Source organism: Diadema setosum, chromosome 17 (assembly GCF_964275005.1).
Source record: "Diadema setosum chromosome 17, eeDiaSeto1, whole genome shotgun sequence".
Lineage (NCBI taxonomy): Eukaryota > Metazoa > Echinodermata > Echinoidea > Diadematoida > Diadematidae > Diadema > Diadema setosum.
In genome coordinates this window covers 21,829,840-21,850,907 of record NC_092701.1, presented here as the reverse complement: position 1 = coordinate 21,850,907, position 21,068 = coordinate 21,829,840, and the positions used below count along the sequence as shown (strand labels likewise).

Here is a 21,068-nt window from a genome sequence, read left to right as displayed (position 1 = left end):
CCCTGATCAGTATAGTTGTCTGCTGATGGTACTCAGATTGATAATTGTGTCATACGGATATATGGACCAGAATTACATGGTATCAACATCGTGTGCACACAATTACATTTACATAAAAAGAGGTAAATCCTGTTATAAGAATGACTGCTTTCAGCTGACAACCATATTGAGATAACAGGCATAAACAAATGAATTCTGCTTTACATTCTTTTCGCACCAAATTTAAGACATACACATGTGTGTGCACCCTGTTTGATGACAGACAAACCAATACTTTACATGATATAGTCCACAGTGAAATTGCCCTTACCATATGGGCTGGGAAGGGCTGCCATATGGCACAAAGTGGATGGCCCCCTTTTGCATCCATGACAACGTACGGAGGATCATATTACAGGAACAGACAAACTTCCATTCAAAATGGAACACACGTAACCATACCAACTTTCAGATGATATTAACATTATGCCATGAAACCATGGATGTGTACATCATAACATTTCAATTTTGTCATTCATCCCTAATATGGAAAATGAAACCAGGCATTGAGTGTTTTCTTTCAAATTTGAGCAAGTCCAGACCTTTTGAAGTACCCCAAAGAAGGGCTCTCTGTGATTTTCTTTGAAATTCCCTCTTTGCTTTAGACACCAATCTGTCAAAAAAAAAAAAAAATACATCAGTTGGAAAATGGGCTCGCTGCATACTCAAATGACGCCATGCCTACTTCATTCCTTTGCATCTATAGAAAAGATGGCAAAGGGTTTGGTTTTCTTTCCCTTACCTATATGTTTGATTTTAAGAGACGAGTTGGGACAAGTATCAAAGTCATAACATAAGCTACTGCTAAAGGTTGGTCACACTGCTTTCTGAGCATCATATTTCTTACCACCACTGGACTTGTCATATTTTTTGATCAATTTGAAAATAGAGTTAACTTGTTTCTTTCTTCTTCTTTTTTCGCAAATCGAACATGATAACAAATTCTACTAGGAAAATAAAAATAGTTTGTCATGTGCACTTAGCATCATGATGCAAATAGGACATTGCATGAGTCCTGTGAGTTGTTATTTCAAGACAATGAGACAAGGAATTTCTCTTTAACATTCAAATCAATACCATGGCATCGGAAGATATCAATTTTCAAATTTGACACAACAGCCATGGATTGTCTCACATGTACAACGTGATTCTGTACATCAGGACAAAGATTTGAAAGCTGCTCTTTTTCAAAACCTGACGAAGTCTAGAACTTAAGCACTGGGGCACAGAAAAAAAATGAATGACTACACTACCAGCTGTAAAACTACATTGTGAATTATAAGGTGTTTCTAATACTTTCACACATGTGTAAGTCTATTCAAGATAAGTGTATCAATGTGAGTTTCATGTGCAGATGAAGAGTATTTTACAAATTCACTGGTCTCCAATGAGGGACGGCAAAAAATCAGTCTTGTTTGTGACAATGGGGCCGATGGAGATGAAAATACTTTAACAAGAAATTTTCATGTGCATGAAACTTTCGCGAATTTTGCGAGGAGCAAAGATTCACTCCTAAAAGGTAGAATGCACGCAGAAGTGTCTGTCTATACAATGCGTTGAATGCCAGTGGTGATTCGCAAGTTTTGTGCCACGAAAAAGGCTGTCGGCTTTAACGCGTGAACGTTTAATACTGCGATTTTGTCCGGTTTTACAGTAATTGGAAGGTGCAATTGATCATTTTTTTTTTTTTTTTTTGGGGGGGGGGGGGGGGAGAGGGGTGTGAAGGGGAGAGTAACAGAGTTACAGATGCTTCCAAGTTCTGCTATAAGCATTTCAGTGGCAGTGTTCGTTGACGTCGACTACGATGGCCCGCTTCCAGCCGAATATGAAGTAGCCGGCGCGGCGCCCAGGGCGACCGCGATGCAGAGATAGACGTTGTAGGTCATGAAGATGAGCATGAGGAAGTAGCTGAGTGTGACCTGGACAATGTGGAGCACGGTCTGTAGCAGATGGCCCCAGCTGAGTAGTTTGGCCCTGGCAAAGGGGACAATCAGACAGAGAAATCAACACATGGGACTGTGAGACAGATGGCAACATACTGTATAAGCTGTTATTTTGCGGGGTTTAATTTTCACAAATTTCGCAAATCACATTCTAGCACGCGAAAATGTCTCCATGCACTAGGGTAATTATGCATTTACTCAAGTGTCGGCATCGATTCGCGAAAATAACATCTCACAAAAATGTCAATGAACTCCTCATTTGCGAAAATCTCTGTACACGAAAATAATGCCGTATACAGTACATAATGGAAATATATATGGCAGTAGAGAGGGTACATGAACCTCACTCAAACCCATTCAGAGTGTAAGCAATAAAGAACTCAAATACACCCATGAATATTTTCCAGAATTGGGACAATCACATTACACATTTTACAGGGATGCCAACATTGTAAACAACATTACAGCATTCAGAATTCTAAGGGCTGATGAGGCAAATTCTTGGTAGGATAGCAGTATTTTCCTTGAGACCTGTAGCATCTTTTGAACATGAATTCCATGAATTGTTACAATGAGCAAGCATATGTATCACATTGCTTTGAAAATGAGTGCAGTGCCTAATTAACTGAGAAAAAAAAGAAATGTCATATGGGAAATGTGTACATGAGCTAATTATGAACAGGCTTGTACTTGACATAAGGGACAACTAAATTACAGTAACGAGACCCTCTGTCGCGTTGACTTACTCTCCCGCACTGTGTGTCTCTGTCAGGAACGTCTCACTGCCCTTGGAGATCTGCTGGGAGTGGTAGCGAACGTTGACGACCGAGCGGCGCAGGAGCAGTTCCCTGCCGACCTTTAACCCCTCGTAGAACATGGCCATGAAGAAGACTCCGATGCACGACCCGACCAGTCCTGGGGACAAGGAAAAACAAGCTTCATGGCATCATCTCAGTTTACCTCATTTTATCTGCGGAGACAGGATTATCACATTGCATTCAGACCCTGGAATGTGTCCCTGTTGACTGAAATTCTTAATGTGGCGCCACCTATGGGCAAAGTATCTTCATGGTTTTACATAACTTGATGCATGCAATATAGCCACTAGTAAATTCTTTGTAATAATACAAATTCTTATCAGAGTGCTACAAGCCAATTAACTCCTTACCACGGCAACTAAAATCACTGCCGGGCAAATGAAATGAATGGGCCCTTGCCTATCAAATATTGTAGGGGGGAGGGGTCCTGCCCATATGCCAATTTAGGCAAATCAGATGAATATATTTTCAGAATTGTAATGGATGGAAATTTCGCCTGATTGTTTGTGCTCGGCAGGGTAAGATGAATTCCACATGTTTTTAATTTGGCAGAAGGTCTCTTACAATGGAGCGAGCACTTCATACAGCTCATCACTGTCATGGCAGCTATTAAGGGCTTTGGCAGCTCATACTACAGTAAAAGAAAACTGGTCTGCATTACAACATTAATTTCACAGTATTCACACTATCAAGACAGCAAACATGAAGAAAATAACATACCAGTTATACCCACACAACATATTAACCTTATAATCAAAGATATATAATTATATCACTCATAACAAGCAAAAATTTGTGTACTTTCATTTTCGCATTAGTTTCACATTTTGCAAAATACACCAAAAAACAAACAAACAAACAAACAAACAAACAAAAACAAAATATATACCCCGCAAAAATTCCACTTTGCACTAATGCCATGTTTCTTTCTTTCTTTTCTCTTTAATTGTGTGTGAGTGCATGCATGCTTGTCTACAAAATGTAGGTGCATTGCATGCATTCTGTGTTTGTATATGTGTGTGTGTGAGCAAGTGGGTATGTTTGATTTCTTTTCTGGGGATCTACCCCCATGAGCATCTGTTTTCTGCAGGTTCCCCGCCCCCCCCCCCCCACATTATCTTAATCATCCAATATAGATATGACATACTCTAGACTGATTTAACTCCATTCTGTATCATGAAATAATATTCAGAGTCTTTATACACTGATTTTTTTTTTTGATATTTGTTACTATTCATTGATCACTAGATGTACGTTACAAATGAAATTTGTGGGAAACTCAACAAATGAAATGAAATGAAATGTCCTGTACAGAGTTGACTTTTGGAACACGAGTAGCAGAAATATCTAGACCAAAATGAGCTTACCTCCAACTGAGGTGGTCGTCCATTGCTTAAAGAGGATGGTGACCTCTACAGACAAGTGGAAGTACATCATCATCTGTAACCGAGATATATCAAGAGCACATGTTTGTTTGCATTTCCATACAATTTCAGAACATTAATATGTCTTCCTTGCAGGGTGACAAATAGTTATAATCTCTGACACAAACAATTACTGCAATGACCATCACTGAGAAAGAGCAGAAAATCTAACATATGAGATAGTAGCATTAAAGTCACACACTTTTGTAATTTCTTTGATGACAGAAATAAAGAAAAATCTGGCATTTCCCCAAAGCCATTGGAGGACATTTAATTATCTACAGAAATCTTAACCCTAATCCCACCGGTCTTTTTGAGGGACTTGAAACCACCGGGGGGGAGGGGCCTTTTTGGCCCCCCTTTCAGATCTCGGTCATGGATCACGTGATCCTCGCAAAAATTTGCACAAGGTAGAGGCCAATGTAATCTACAAGACTGTATAGTTAGATTTTTCAAATTTCAATTTATGTATTTTACATTAATTTATGCTAATTTATGCAAAAATGATTTTTTTTTGCCTATGAATAAAAAAATAAAGCTCCAAGACTTTTAATTTTTGGTGAACATATTCCTTTCAATATCCTCAACAATAACATTTAAGCAAAAATTCGGCTTCATAATTATTTCTTATGTATTTTATTGTTAATTGAATTTCTTATGTATTTCTTTGTTTTTTACTTTTGTTTTTGTTGTTTTTTCGTCAAAATTTGTCGCAGAAACTTTTTAAAGCATAATCAAGCTAAAATAAATCATTATCAGCCATTGAAAGTAAAAATATTTATTTTTATATGAATCAATTGCAAAAACACAATTCCATTGGATTTGTACACAAAATCATGTTTTTGAGCAATTTTTGGGTCGACAAATTTTTTTCAAAGGGGTGTGGCTTCAAAACGGTACGCCCGGGAGTGACAAATTTGGTCTCAAAAGTTGCGGGGTACTTGAAAGAAAAAGTCATAAAATGTCGCAGCGAGAGCATCACGCGTTGCGGAATAATCACGCGAAACGTCGAGGGGGAGGCCAAAATGGCCCCCCCCCCCCCCCCCCCCCCCCCCGGTGGGAATAGGGTTAAACTTACACAAACCATATGCAAAGGTAAGTAATTGTATTAGTGTTTTGTCTCTGAAAAAAAGGTACAATAACACAGGACTGATCTTTCCCTTTGAAATAATGAGAGAGCTAACTGCAGTAAATATACCACTTCACACTGGATGCTACATGCTATCATCAATCCCCCTCCCCGTACATCTACACACAGAATGACTCGCTCAACACTACAAGAGTATAACCCTGGCTTTCCTGGGACCTGGTTACATGAGATCCCCCATGATGAATGCCTTTCAATTTCCAAACAATGTGGAAAAAGGCATGACAAAACTCGGTTCCTACATGGCCAGATTATAACAGAGGTTGGACTGCATGACGAGAGGGCTTTTGACAAAGTCTTAGACAGTTTGCTCAGGGAGGTGGGTCTGCTATGCCCCAATGGAGATATCTCCCGTTCCTTCACCACATGGGGACAGACTTCTAAGGAGTTTTTTTGATCGTGTGGAGGCTAGAGTTAAATCCTTACTGGACATCGTTCTGACAAGGAAACAATATCAGTTTGCATATATTGCTGTCTCTGATGGTGACATTCACAGGGCTTGCCCACATACAAGCATTAAAGTTTGGGAGGATCCCCCAAAGCTACTGTATCAGGGAGATGCTTGTATGCTACATGCATCTCAGTTGGTGATGGTAATGCCCCCTCCCCCAGCCCCGGATCTAAATGCCCCCATGATTCCTTAAGCATGACCATTGCGAGGGGTTATATATCTGCTCTTTTGTCCAAATACAAAGAGACAGTTATTATTATCTGTGAGTCTCTTGCGTATCAAGTCAGGGAGACTTTACAGGTCTGCATTCAGTATCATGACAGCACATACTAAATTTCAGGGGTGATATAACTACAGGTTCCATGACATTTGCTCCTGCAACAATTGCTCCCATGAAATATCTGCATGCTATTTAGCCAAACACTAAACCTACGCACAAACATAACCCTATTAACACTAATCCTAATCCTCATATCAAACTAAACCTAAGACCCAACCACACCCCTAACCCTAACCCTAATAAGTCCTTGGAGAAAATGAGACTGGAGCAATTGTTGCAAGAGCAAATGTTGTGTAACCATAATTATCTTCCATTTTGATTTCTAAAGTAATGCAATTCTCCCTATCGCATATAGCTCTCCGAATCTGAATGCATGTGGCGCTCTAAATTTTTTTACCTTTAATTCTTGGGATATAAACTTCTGGTTATGAACGCCTGATTTGTAAATGTATGCTTTTATGCACATTGAACGCCAAAGTACTAGCTAGTATTCATCGATTGTATCAAATTCTGTCTTATAATTTCACGAATAATAGAGATATTTTCTAATCCGTAACTTTGCATTTGATAAATGGGATTCTTTTGCGAAGCGGCCTAATGTTGAGCCGATGATGCCAAACAACAAAATTATGGAAAATATCCATAGATGAAGGATGTGATGTGAATGAAGTTCCAAACAGACAAAGTTCAGTGGAGAGCGTGGAAAAATCTGCTTCACAGGAAAAGCCACTTCGACCTGAAGTCAAACTTGCATATTTGTTCGAGACATTTCCAGAAAGGAATGTACAATCAAAGATCCTACACTATGTAGGATCTTTGGTCCAATTTTCCAGAACCGCAAAACCGGAAGTATACGTCCCACAAGCGATAAATCAGACATCGGTATCGTGAGGTGATATCGCTTGATATCAGCTTTATGCGATAGAGAGAATTCCAACACAAGGAAACACATGCTGATCAGCTCACAATTACATGTACCTCACATCAACCACTTTACCATGGTTACACATCATACAGGGCATTCAGACGCAAAAATTTATACTAGAATGGTATGGCTATACCAAAACGGTATAGTTATATGATGAATTTATACGTCTGAATGCTGACTAACGCAACGACGTATAACGAAACGACATATAACGAAACGACGGTCAGAGCATCATTCGAACTAGAACTCGATAGCGAGTCTGCATTTCGTGTGCATCTGAAAGTATGGTGATCATAAGAACGGTATAACTGGGCAGGGCTTAATGAGAGCATGCACGAAAGGTGACCCCACAGCTGTCACTCATGAAATTAGTGTCTGAACGGTCTGTTGGCTATACGATGATTCTTTATACGTCGTTTCGTTATGGAGTTTTGGTATAGAATGGTATGCGTCTGAATAGGGGAATAGATACACATCTTAGGTGTGTGGACGAATGAGGCAGCTTTCTCTTACCATGTTGTGATCCATGCCAGGGTCGTGGTCAGGGGGATGGGTCATCCCAGTCATAGGGTGGTGGTGGTCGTGGGTCATCCCGGTAGGCATGTTGGTGTGGTCGTGGCCACCGGTGTGCATCCCATGACTCATGTCTCCATGGGTCATCATCATGTCTGTACTAGTCTACAGAAAGAAAGAAAGTGGGAAATCAAAAAGAAACATCAGTTCTGAGACAAATAGAGGTGGCTTCCATTATAACAAAGTCCTCAAGACCTACAGTTTTCTTTGTGACATTGAAATTTTGTTATCATAGCCAAACAAATTGAGTACTGTAAAACCAGAGAAGTATGCATACATTTCAATTTTGTGAATTTTGCGAGCTCGTGCCAAGATTCGCGAAATCTAAATGCACATGAAAGTTCTTGTCTACACTATGCATTGAATGCCAGTGGTAATTTGCACACACACACAAAAAAAAAAACCCACAAAAAAGGCTGTCAGCTCCAATTCATAAAAATTCCATGAATACATTTCATTTCAGAAAATAATTTAGAGAACTGAATTTTTACAAGGCTTTTGCCTCAGCTTGGGAAGCAATGATGGACAGAGCTTTCAGAGCTTTTTATGTGGGGACCAGGAGAGGGTACACTATCATACACAACCAGGTGTGAAACACCCTCGATTCCACACAGGTTGTTTTGATAGGGATACTCTTTCAAGTGATTTTTTTTTTTTTTTTTTAAAGCGAAGGAAATGATGCTTTAAAATAAAGATATCAAGACTGTATACCACTCACTGGGGATTCATAACTATTCTACTTCACCTTGTACCTTGTACCTTCCAGTTGATTACCTCAAAGACCTCCGCCAGGGAGGGTTAATCAGGGCTAGCAACAAGTAGCTCAACAAATAGTTCAGATGCTACAAATTGTACGTTTTTGTGTCCATCCTTTCTGTGCCAATGAGTCATATGCCCACAAATTTTACACACAAATTTATGGGCAGGGAATAAATTTGGCACACAGCCGGTTAATACTGATTATAAAATGGGTTCAAGAATGTAGCCAATTGGAAGCGCTGAAATGAGTCACGTGTGCGTGCATTAATTTCTTAGTAAATGCACTAAAAAGAGTCTCTCTTCCACCTCCCTGGCCTGACGTACGTCACAATGTTTACACTAGTAGTGCGCACTCAATCAGTTGTTACAAGTGCGTCACGCGCTACTATACGCGCTGTCAATCCTGTAAACAACTTCTAGTTCGGGCCGCCGCGGGCTGCCACAACAGCCGGCGGCCTTTCTTGTGCATAACACGTGGCGTACGTATACTCTTATACGTACGTACAGTACTTATGTGCGGGATTTCCGAGTGCGACGTGCGTAAATGTTTGGGACGAACATCTTCGGACATCTTGACTTTTGAGCGAATGTTACATGTAGCTGACTGGTATTGACCCACAAAGGTACGTGAATAATGCTGTTAGTTTTCGACCCATTTTATAAAACAAATGATGCACAGGATTATTTTGTGGCGTTAATGAAGGTGCGGCGCACTCTCGAGTATTGACAACGGTTGCAAACATGCACTCGGCTGTGCCTCGTGCATGTCGCACCATTGCCAATACTCTCGAGCGCGCCGCACCTTCACTAACACACTCTATCCTGTGCATCATTTGTATACTAACATCTCTCCATTCCTCATCAGTAGCTGTGATATATAAAGAATTAATCAGTCAATATAACAAGTGTCATTCACATGGACAAAATACAAGATGCTGATCGCGATCTATTAATACAGATATTGTTAGCATCCCTTCAGATGGACAGAAATATCCCACCAATTGCCGATCACGATAATTTTGTCAACCAAACTGTGCATGACTGAAATCTACCAAAATGGTGACCCTTGCCCTTGTGTACATGCACTGTTGTGATGTTCTGTGTTTGAATGATGGGATGAAAAAATCCCAACACTATTTTGCTCCAGCATTCACACACTTGACTTGGTGCAAATTATAGCGCCATTTCTCAAACTATTGTGACGATTCTGAAACAGTCACAAGGCATCTTGGGATTTGGATCGTGATGCTGATCATGCTATTAACCCATTGAGGATGAGCTGATTTTGCAATAACTTAATACATTATGTTTCCCCTAGACCCTTGTCTGAGTATTCAGAGGACTAGTATTCAGTGGGTTAGTACAGTGCACTCCAGTTACAACGAACACGGTTATAACGAAATTTCGTTATAACGAAGTAAATCTTCTGGTCCCAAAATTATTACCATTAAAGTCTATGGTACAAAATTCGCTTATAACGAACACGGTTATAGCGAAATGTCCGTTATAACGAAGTTTTTTCCGAGCGCCACAGACAATGAAAAACAAAAGAAATGTGCTCCGTTATAACGAAATGCGAATTGCTTTCGAAAATACGTAGCGGACCAAGCATATATAACGTTTCTGCATGGGTGAACGCTTCTCACCACTGTGTGTTCGCTCCTTGTGTCACGCACAGTTTCTGAGGGAAACTTGCGTTTATTATTGTAATACAGTTATCCCATCACATTTCACATAGCTTTCCAGTGTATGATGAGTATTCAGCAAACAGATTCCTTGTTTTCGTTATATGTTGTATTGTTCGGTTATAACGAAATTTCGTTATAATGAAAGTAAACTACCGGCCCCGAGCATTTCGTTATAACGGGAGTGCACTGTATAGTAAGATTTTTATGTCCATACTGGCAAAAATCTTGGGATTTGGATTGTGATGTTAATCTTGAGCTTTGGATCCTGCTTAAATTTGTGTCAGTGTGAATCCCACTTTTGAGAGCCTTCAAAACTAGACAGTGCAGCGGAGGTCGGGACTTGACTTCTAATAGGCAAGATGGAAGCCTGGCCGCAGATGTGATGCGGAAGAGGTAGTGACTTCCTTCCTACCATTCTGCTCAGCTGCCAGCCTTGAGTGTCTGCCTGCTGCCTGCCTGGCAGTCTGTGGGACATGACAGAGGGGTGTTTCAGACTGCTTTCGTAAGCTTGATTCTGAGTGCTTGGAATCGTGTTTACATTTACAAGCCACTCTGACAGTCCATACAATAGCTGTGCCATAATATAATGAGATCAACCAATCACATGAATACATCCTATCGTACTTTATTACTACACACAAGAGTGTGTATACATGAATATGCGCATGTTATGATGGGGGTGTATCATGAAATTAGGATTAATTCTTTTTCCCAAATCAAGGCCCTGTTGCAGAAAAAAGATGCAATGAAACACAAGTCAGAAATTCAGGCATAAGTATTCAAGGTATCAGCCAATCAGAATTGAGCATTCAGAGACTATGTTTGACTTTCTGACTTTTTATGTTTGATCTCAATTTTTATGAAACAGGGCCATGGTTTTACAGCTCAAGCTGATAGCACTGCAAAACTGAGCAAAATAAACTAGGAAAACATGTCAGGATGATAAGCACATCTAGTCAAAACACCAGTTGAAAGTTGTGTTTGGGAGAAGCACGATTCTTGCATCTAGGTTTTCAGAAATAATTACACAAGTTTGAAGCTAGCTCACAAACGAGTTGTATAGTAAGTCTGAAAACCCCCAGCTGGAGCTGATGCTGCTACCCTGTACTACTGCCTTGTTGTTGTTCTTCAAAGGTTGCAGAGTTCAAATACACCACATGTCCAGTGAGTCAATCCTGCCTATTCTCCAGAGTGACAGGGTAAACTTGGAGGAAAAGGATTGCAGTCATTACCGAAGCTCATTATCATCGAAGCAGAAAGTGCCAAAGACTCACAGTACATCCTAGGTGAAACAGCTGTGGAGGGCAAATGACAGTAAACGGGCTATATTGTGGTTCAGTGTCCTCGTAGACAAAACTAACAGACTCTCAATTGTGAGGTTCGCTGGTTCAAGTCCCCTGGCTGTAGCAAGCAGTTGTGTGCCCCTCCTTGGCAAGGTGTACTTCGGAGGGGACTTGAAGCAAGCAGTCGGAGTGATGCTTTGCTTGCTTACAGGCATTCACTGCACTGTACTTTCATACAGGCCCTATGTCACAAGTCATGAATACAAATCAAATCATATTGCCATCTTTAACATGATACATAACTTGCCCATGTTTCAGTTTTGGTTTGCTGATAAAGAGTACTAAAAGTAGTTGTTTTTATGGCTGGCCTCCTTAAAGCTGTTAAACGTGGGCGCAAGTGCTATGGCCAAGCCGATTAGGGTTCATACTTGTACACCGTAGATGCAGAGATGGTTGCAAGTTGTATTCAAACACACACTTACTACCTTTTGATCTTCTATAGTTGATAACCGGTATGTAGTTTGCTGAGATTGCAGCAAGCATACTACAGTACATAAAACATGGTTATAGAAGAAGAATGTCATGGTAGGGACTGCAGTCGATTCTGCATTTAGAATTTTGTCTATGGGACAAAGTTTAATGGGCCGTTTTACACCAGTCAGTGCAATGCTGAATTATATTTGTATGATTGCTATCACAATTCAAATTATCATTCATACACAAGACCAAGGAGAAGGAATTCTGCGATTTGAATTTCATTTGCAAATGGATGAAAACAAGAGCAGCACATCTATCCTTGACAACCGTCAAAGGATAGATGCGCTACTCTTGTTTTCATCCATTTGCAAATGAAATTTCACACCAGGATGATGACATTTGCCTATAAGGACTAGAACTGACAGTTAAGGTCTGTTATTACTGCTTGCATACCATATTTAACTCTCTCAGTCTCACGGGTAACAGGGTTATATACAATGTCATTGGGATCTTATGATGATGATTCTGGGTGGCTCAAAGGGTGTGTACAGTTCTGGTTGAGGTGAGGATTTAGCTTTTAACGTTTTGCGAGATATTCAGAAACCACTCTATGAGATGTTTATTAAGAGCATGCAGTTCTAAGGGGTATCAAAAGTTTATTTGATAAAAATCAATTTTGAAATGGCTGAGATATCTAAAAACAAGGTGAAACAAAGAGATCCTAATAAAAGGCGTGGCCTGTCGCCTTTCATTATTATCACTTTTTTGGGGTTATCTCAGCCATTTGAAGACCAATTTTCATCAAATAAACGTTGAATCCCTCTTAACCCGTTGAGGACGAGTCCCGAGTATACTCAGACAGGTGTATATGGGAAATGCGTGTTGTAGCAAAAATCAGTCCGTCCTCAACGGGTTAAAATTACATGCTCTTTCATATTTCGTAAAAAGAGGTTTCTTATTATCTACAACTGTAACTTAGGAATGTTCAAAACAGAATCCCCATCTCAAGCAGTACTGTACAGTCCCTTTAAGAAAGCACCTGTATTTGGGAGGGGGGGGGGGGAATAGACACTATAACATTACACATTTAACAGCTCTCAGCCCACTCCTCCCCCTCAACCCCATCAGTATAAAAGTAGAAACATATGAGTGGAGTTGCATGACTCAATCCTGTCCTGTCAAAAGTTTGTAGACCAGAGCCTACATGTATGAAGCCATAACAACAGCTACTCAAGAGTCCACATTATGTTTCAATGCAAAAGGACACAATACAAAAGGAACTTACATGTAGGTTAGTCAAACAATAATACTAGTGTCTCCTGCTCATTAGATTTTTTTTCCAACTTGTTTTATTTTTGCATGTTGTAAAAAGTTATTTGGCCTCAGAATAAAGGGTTAACCTCAAACAAAACTTAAAAATCCCACTGACATTGCGTACAACCAGGTATCCAGTGGACCTGCATGTTTTCACTCATATCCTGGGACACAAGTTTGTCTTCCTATGCAAAGAAAACATCCATACATCTTGCATTAAGTAAAAACTATTAACTCAAATCTAAACTTAGAAATGACACAAAAATTGGAGCCATACAGGCTAGATGACAAGTGGGGAACTGTACTGTAAGAGTGGATATTTTCGTGTGAGTAATACAGTATTTTGGGTTATTTAATTTTATTTTTAATTTTTTTGTGCTCAGCTGCGTACAATGAATTTTGCATGTTTTTGATTTGGGACATTAATCACTGGAACATATGGCATGCGAAAATATTCCCATACTTTTATTTTCAGGCTTGCTTCTGGTTGCACAAAAGGCTCAAAAATTTCCACTTTTCCTACCGTAGGTTGTAGGCAATAATCTTATCATATATATCCAACAAAATGTTTAAATTTCCAAGCATTGGAAACAGTACCGTTACCCCAGCATTTTTTTGTCAGCTGCATGATCAACAAGTCTGGAAGTCAGACTAGTCCCAACCACCAGTCTCACATTTTAAATAATGTCATGTGTATTTTATGTATGTACCTTGAAAATGTCATGCACACACACACACACACACACACATGCAACTACTCTAAGCTGTAGCTGCCCCCCCCCCCCCCCACACATTTTCTTCAGGAAAACATAGACTCCATAGATACATGACAAGCAGCCGACTGCTGATGAGCTAACCAGGGTTTATCCATGAATCATGGAGACTTTTGGGGTTGAATAAACCACATGTAGATCAACCCATATGTATGCAAAACTGGGGGAGTTTGCTCAGCTGCTTCATCACACAGTGGATTCCACTATCATTTCCATCTGTTTGGAGGATAGATTAGCTTTCAAGTCTGCAGCATATAATAATAATATGCCCTGGATCTTATACAGCTAAACATACAACCTTTATAGCGGTGCTTCTCAACCAATGGGCTGCGATGTTGGCCAAAAAATGAATAAAAAAGTTTTGTAATTGATGTAATTGGGCCTAAAAAAAAAACAAAAACAAAAACAAAAAACTTAAGGATTCAAAGTGGGCCTCGGGTTTAAAAGAAAAAAGGTTGAGAAGTGTGGCTTTAGGGAACACATAATGAATGAACACCAGTGGCGGATCCAGGGGGGAGCACACTGGGTGCACCCCCCCCCCTTTATTCTTTGCTATCAAAACAAGAGAAATAAAGAAAAAATGGGGGAGGAGTGGTGCGTGCACCCCCTCTTTATGGAATTCCTCGATCCGCCCCTGGACACTATGATATAAAAGTCTCCTTACTTGCAAACATGGGCATAAAATGAACATGTCAGCCCATAAACAATGTACATGAGAACTTAACACATTGCTGGGAGTTTTTTCCATCGATATCAAAACTTTGAAATTGGAAATATTTCGACCTGGGGGATGATTCATGCATATTCTTCATAACTTCTACATTTTGTGAATGAGCAAACCACATAGACCATGTACGTACGTATGATAAAACTACGAACATAGGTATGGGCATGTAAATTTGTTACAATATCATTCCAGTTCTCAACAAAGCCAACTTGTCATTAATCATGGCTGTAGATCATATACACTGTGAAATACCAAGTCTTTTGTTTACTTTTCCTATAAACTAAAAATTCCATGATCTCAACCTTTAATACAATAAACAGGAAAAACTTGTGGAGACAACACTTAAAGGGAACGTAAACCCAAAGAGCAATGTGGGTTGAGTGAAAGCAGTGACATTAGTAAAACACATCAGTGAAAGTTTGAGGAAAATCGGGCAATCGATGCAAAAGTTATGAATTATTAAAGTTTTGGTGTTGGAACCGCTGGGTAAGGAGACTACTAGAGGTTATGACGTATGAGTGGACTACAATATAAAGAAAATATAAAGGGAATTTAATAAAAATTCATATTTCATGAAAATTACACATTCCATCAACTTGATACTGAGATATGTTAGGGGTAGCAATTATTACCCCTGCTTTCTGAAAGCTGTTTGTCAAGTACTCTTTCATTTTGCTAGAAAAGTAAATTTTTGTGGAATTCCTTTTATATTTTCTTTATACCGTTGTCCACTCATACAACCTACGTCATAACCTCTAGTAGTCTCCTTACCCAGCGGTTCCAACACCAAAACTTTAAAAATTCATAACTTTTGCATCGATCGTCCGATTTTCCTCAAACTTTCACTGATGTGTTCTACTAATGTTAATGCTTTTACTCAATCCACATTGCTCTTTGGGTTTACATTCCCTTTAAGATCATCATATGAAGCAGATCCACAGTGTAAAGGATTAAAACTGCAGTTTTCGCTGATGTGCACAACGTGTGGCATTACAAGCGAGCTCAACTGATCTGCGCGCTGGATAAGTGCACAGTAAGCCAGCTGCTACCACAGGTAAATTTCATGAGAAAATGTCAGCATATATACACTGTACACCTGACTTCAATTTGAATAGTCCTCAGCAAAAGTTCAAGCAACTGTGATTATAGTAGTAAGCCTACCATATAAACATGAGGGAAAGCTCTGCCAAGTCTCTAGTGGTTAGCACAAACCATAGTACAAAATAAGACAATTTGTTTCATTCGCACTTGTCCATATTTCTTTTAAGTGCGTTCTGTTGTAGCATGAAAGGGGGTGGGAGGTTATGGAGCAGTTTTTCAAATGGGGGCTGTACTTGTATGTACTTATTCATACACTGTCCCTGAGCAACTTCAGCACAAAATAATTGTCAAAAGTAACTGCTGGTGGTATTTAACGTTCCTTCAAAGCTACTGTAGTCCCCCTTTGTAAGATGGCATTTTTCTCAACTAGTCTGCATGAGTATTGATTCATCAATCATATATGATTTTCAGTCCTTTTTTAAATACATGTACAAGCAATGGAAAGTGCCAATTTTCTTTCATGGTGTGCTCAGTGTTATCTAGTGTTTTGATTAATAGAACAATATCAAGCTGTGAAAGAGATGATCTGAAAAGCAGGATGGTCAGTACAGCCTGCATGTGATGTACACATTTGTAGGTTAATCAAATTTCCATCTTTGTGCACACACAAGAAATGCTGCCAATGTTTCTGCAAATTATTCATTTTACCCAAGCCAACATATCAAATCAACTCCGCTAATTAATGTTTCTTCTTGTCACTCAAAAGCTTGATATCCGTTACCTTGCAATTAAGTGTGTAATAAAAGCCCGAGATGTATTATTTGTAAACATTTCACAGGCCGTGAATGGTTCCCCACACTGATGTACAGCTCTAGGCCACTTGACTGATTTTAGAAAACAAAAGGAAGAGCAAACCAAGGCCAGGAAATCAAAATGGGGATGTCACTCTGGCGACACGGATAACACCGCGGTAAATATAGACTTTCGCTATCGCCTGAGAAATATCCCGAGAGTGACAATAACAAGTGGAGCACTGTCTAGCTGGTAGCTTGTCCAATAACGGAGTGGTGCAATGACAACACAACATACAGATAGCAATTATTGTGTGTTCTGAATTCGAAAGTAATTGCCCTTTAAAAGGATAATCCAGACAATTCACATCATGTAGTAGGCCTACATAAATCGATAGTGCTATATGTATAGATTTGTGGAATCCATTGGGGTTTGTGAGCAGATAAATCAATACACTGGAAAACCCCAAACATAAACTGTAGAGCAAGATTTTTTTGCGGCATGGAATTTTTGCAAATTGGAACCAGTGGCCTTTTTCGCCGCTTGAAATTTTTGCAAATTGCCACTGGCATTCAATACATACTGTAAAACAAGGAATTTTCGCGTGCATTTTAATTTCGCGAATTTCGCGAGCGCCAAAATTCGCGAAATTAAAATGCACGCGAAAGTTTTTGTCTACACTACATGCATTGAACGCCAGTGGCAATTCGCGAAAATTTCATGCCACGAAAAAGGCTGTCGGCTCCAATTCGCGAAAATTTCATGCCGCGAATATATCATGTTTTACAGTATGCATGTAGTGTAGACAAGAACCTTTGCATGCATTTCAATTCCGCAAATCTTGGTTCTCGCAAAATTTGCAAAATCAAATGCACGCAAACACTTCTGGTTTTACAGTACACCGAACAAGGATGATGACATACTCAGACGGCTCACATATTCCACGAATGTTTGTACAGTAGCAATGTAATAGACCAGTTCGTAATTCCACTTTGCGCATGAGCAGAAAAAGGTCATTTGTACCAACAGGCATTTTGGTTTATTTTAAAATTCACTGAGATAAGCATCTGTGATGTGATGATTATTCATGTGATCCTTATCTAAATAGTGCTTGCCAGCACATCCACCTGACAGCAAGCCACGTATTTGGCAATATCAAAAGAAAAAGGTTGTTATTGCATTCAATAGGAAACAATAAATTAGATGCCTGCTAAAGTGTCAACTGACGGACTATTCTGGTCACCTGTCTAAACACAAGTTCAAACTTTGTTTGAACACGGATTCCACAAATTGTTATGTCGGGCAGCTTATGCATTATACAGCTTTGAAAACAAGTGAAGTACCTAACCGACTGAGAAAAAGAAAGGTCATTTGTACCAAGGTGTACATGAGCTAATTACAAACTGGCTTATTCCATTACAATACCACTTGCTGAACAAGTTCACCTACAATGTAGGTGTAAAATTTAAATGTATGCTGTCTTCCTTTGTTCTCCTTCCTTACGTGAAGCTGCTACATTCATTTCTACGTGTATGTCATCATCCTTGTTCATTATGACCTGTCATGAATTTTGAAAACAATCTTTTTCCTCGTCCCAATCACTGTAAATTCTGAAACTCTGCACCCAGTAGAACCGATTTATACACTATGTAGATCTATGCTAAAATGCAAAAGTGTAAAACTCAACTGGAGTTCTCCTCTAGATAACAAAGCAAATTGACTTGCCTTTTTAGATGATCAATGCGTTATACACAGCTTAGATTAAATCATGGAGAGGGGACAATATACAGTAATTATTCAAAGAGAAAGAAGGACACGGTAAGGAAAAACTGGAAATGGTACAGGAGATACTATAGCACAAAGAGTGACAACATTGTATGATTACTATACATGTAAAGTGTCTTAAATTCACTTCCCTGCACACACAAAACTCTCACCATGCCAACACATGACTACCGGTCATGAGCATGAAACTCTTGGCATTGTGTCGCAGCTGTATATTATATTCACAGTGCAGTGTATGCTAACCAGCAGGATCGCACAATGAACTGCTGAATACATTATGTGTGTCAGACACAATGTCTCATTCAGCTACCATACTCTCTTACAGCACCAGTCCTTACAAATTTCTTCTACCACTACCGGTCTTGAATCGAACACGCTAGTCACGGCCACGCTTGAAAATTGATTATCATAGTCAAAATGCTCTATCATGGGATGGCAGCCTTGCAGATGACATGAAGAGGATAATTCAAGACATGCTACACTGCATGTAAATAATCCTCTTTCATGTCCTCAAGGGTGGGGGAAGAAAGGTTGGTATCTAAATTCTAATGTACATTGTACAAGTTGTATGTTATCAGTGAAATTACCCCTGGAGGACAACTATCCCCCCCCCCCCCTGTAAAGGATGAGGTTAGGGTTAGGTTTAGGGTTAGAGTTTGGGTTAGGATTAGCTTCAGGATTAGGATTAGGGTTAGGGTCAAGGGAAGGGTCTGGGGTAATTGTCCAGGTGTAATTGCCCTAGACCTGTATGTTTCATAGAGCATTCAGACTCCATTTTTTTTTTTTTTTTTGGTTAAATCGAGAGAAATGAATCCTTAGTTCTCTTTGAATTTGTCTTTCAATTCCATAATTGACTTTGAACACATTGAAACTGCTAGAAAAATAGGGGGTTATGTGTACACCTGTAAGCATCAGGTCTTTTGGTAGGCTTAATTTGATCCCAGGGTACTCCATCATGGTCTAGACATTCAATTCTACCTGTACAGCGTACACTGTGCATGCATATTATCTCTGGGTTGAGAAGACCTCATATCTCAATTTTATCCCCCAAACCTCCTACTTCAATTTTGAATGTCAAAAATACTGAATTCTTGACTTTTAAAACATTAAAATTATCAGTGTCATCCAAAAGCAATGTTTCTACATTATTTGACGCCAACATTCAGGGACAGATCCAGGAATTCCAAGGTATGCCTACATGTAGTATCCCCAGGCAGGGATGTGGACCTATTACACAGATATTACAGCTGTAGCACCTCATATATTCGTGGATAGTATGTGCCTTGACTACTGTCAAGCAGAAGACCTAGAAAGGTATTTGATACAATATCAATGATGCCAATAACAAATCTCACCCCATCAATTTTCTCTTTGCCATTCATATACCCTTATTTTCCAAACCAGTGTATCATCACAAAAGTGATAACAACCTGCCCCAGATGGGGTACAAACAAAGAGCGGTGCCAAACATAGAGTGGTACCAAAAAGCAGGTACATATTTGATATACCGTACCCCTCGGTACCAGGAGCACACGACTATTGTTCATTAACCTATGATCTTCCCACTTTAGAATTTACATAATTTTTACCCAGTATCAATAATGCAGAGCTGGTCCAGATAACCTGAGTCATTTAAAAAGCATTCTGATTCATGTAAAATTTATGTCAAGATTTTGCCAATAATGATAAAACATTGAGGAAAATGTAATCCCTTTTACATAATGAAGACATTCATTTTTTTTTTCTTGTGTAACAATCTTTCTTACAATCACTTTGTTGTGACAAGATAATTCATCTGAAATTTATGGGCATGTTGGTATGAAACTGATCTTTTTGCCAGCACATCCATCTACAGCAAGCCTGGTACATTGTAAATTGGCAATATTTATGAAAGCTATACAGAAATGGATGCCTGCCGAAATGTCAATTGACGGACCATTCTAGTCACCTGGTCTATACGCAAGTTAATTCTTTGTTTGAACATGAATGTCATAAATGTTTAAGTCTGGCAAGCTTACACGTATATTATGCTGGTTTGAAAATAAGACCCCGTTTACAGTGCGGGGCTGGGCCGAGCCGCAGCCGAGCCGCGGCCGAGCCGCGGCCGAGCCGCGGCCGAGCCCAACCTCAATTGCGAGGCCGAGCCCCGCAATTTTGTCCATTTACACTGCCGGGCTCTGCCGCGCTTTTGATTCAAACCTTTCAATATTTTGTCGTAGTGGCGCTCTGCTTGTAAATAAACGCAATTTGGTATTGTCTGGTTTTCAGACCCTTTGCCAATTGAATTCCGTGGCGATGAAGTCGCCGTTCGGGCAAAGGCCTTTGCCGAAGGAAAAATCCTTTGCAGGACAATACCACCTTACATTATACTAGTTTTCGACTTTGAGGGGGTTAATATCCTGAATAGCGAAACAGTACAGGCAGAGGGTTTGGAAGCCAGACTAAAATTACACTGAGAAAAGGCTAGGCTTGGCCGCGGCCGAGACCACCTCCAGAGCGTGGCCAAATGCGAGGCCAATTTTGGCCCCGCATTTGGCCTTTTGCGCGTTTACACTGAAATGAAAGCGGCTCGCACTGTAAACGGGTCTAAGTGAAGTGCCTACTTAAACAATTGACAAATAAGGTCATTTGTACTATTAATGTGCACATGAATAAATTGTGAACAGGCTTGTAGACTGTTTCTGTAATGTACTCAAATTCTATGCATGCTTTGTTCATGAAAGATTCCCTGACAACCACACAGCCTACAGGAGGCTTGCCTTACCCTAGTAGCAACGATGAACAAATGAATGCTCAGTGTGAACTCCTACCGCAGGTTTATGAAAC

At 39.8% G+C, this 21,068-nt stretch overlaps 1 protein-coding gene across 1 annotated transcript in view; it reads right to left on the bottom strand.

Annotated features, from left to right (window-relative positions):
* Positions 1-1,769: 1,769 nt before the first annotated feature.
* Positions 1,770-21,068, bottom strand: part of LOC140240935 (high affinity copper uptake protein 1-like) — a 39,067-nt gene continuing 19,768 nt past the window's right edge. The window contains exons 2-5 of the mRNA XM_072320706.1: positions 7,544-7,708; positions 4,168-4,240; positions 2,729-2,897; positions 1,770-2,013 (exon numbers count right to left, since the gene is read on the bottom strand). Of these exons, the coding sequence (XP_072176807.1) occupies positions 1,839-2,013; positions 2,729-2,897; positions 4,168-4,240; positions 7,544-7,708 (582 nt within the window). The 3' untranslated portion in view covers positions 1,770-1,838. The remainder of the gene's footprint in view (positions 2,014-2,728; positions 2,898-4,167; positions 4,241-7,543; positions 7,709-21,068) is intronic.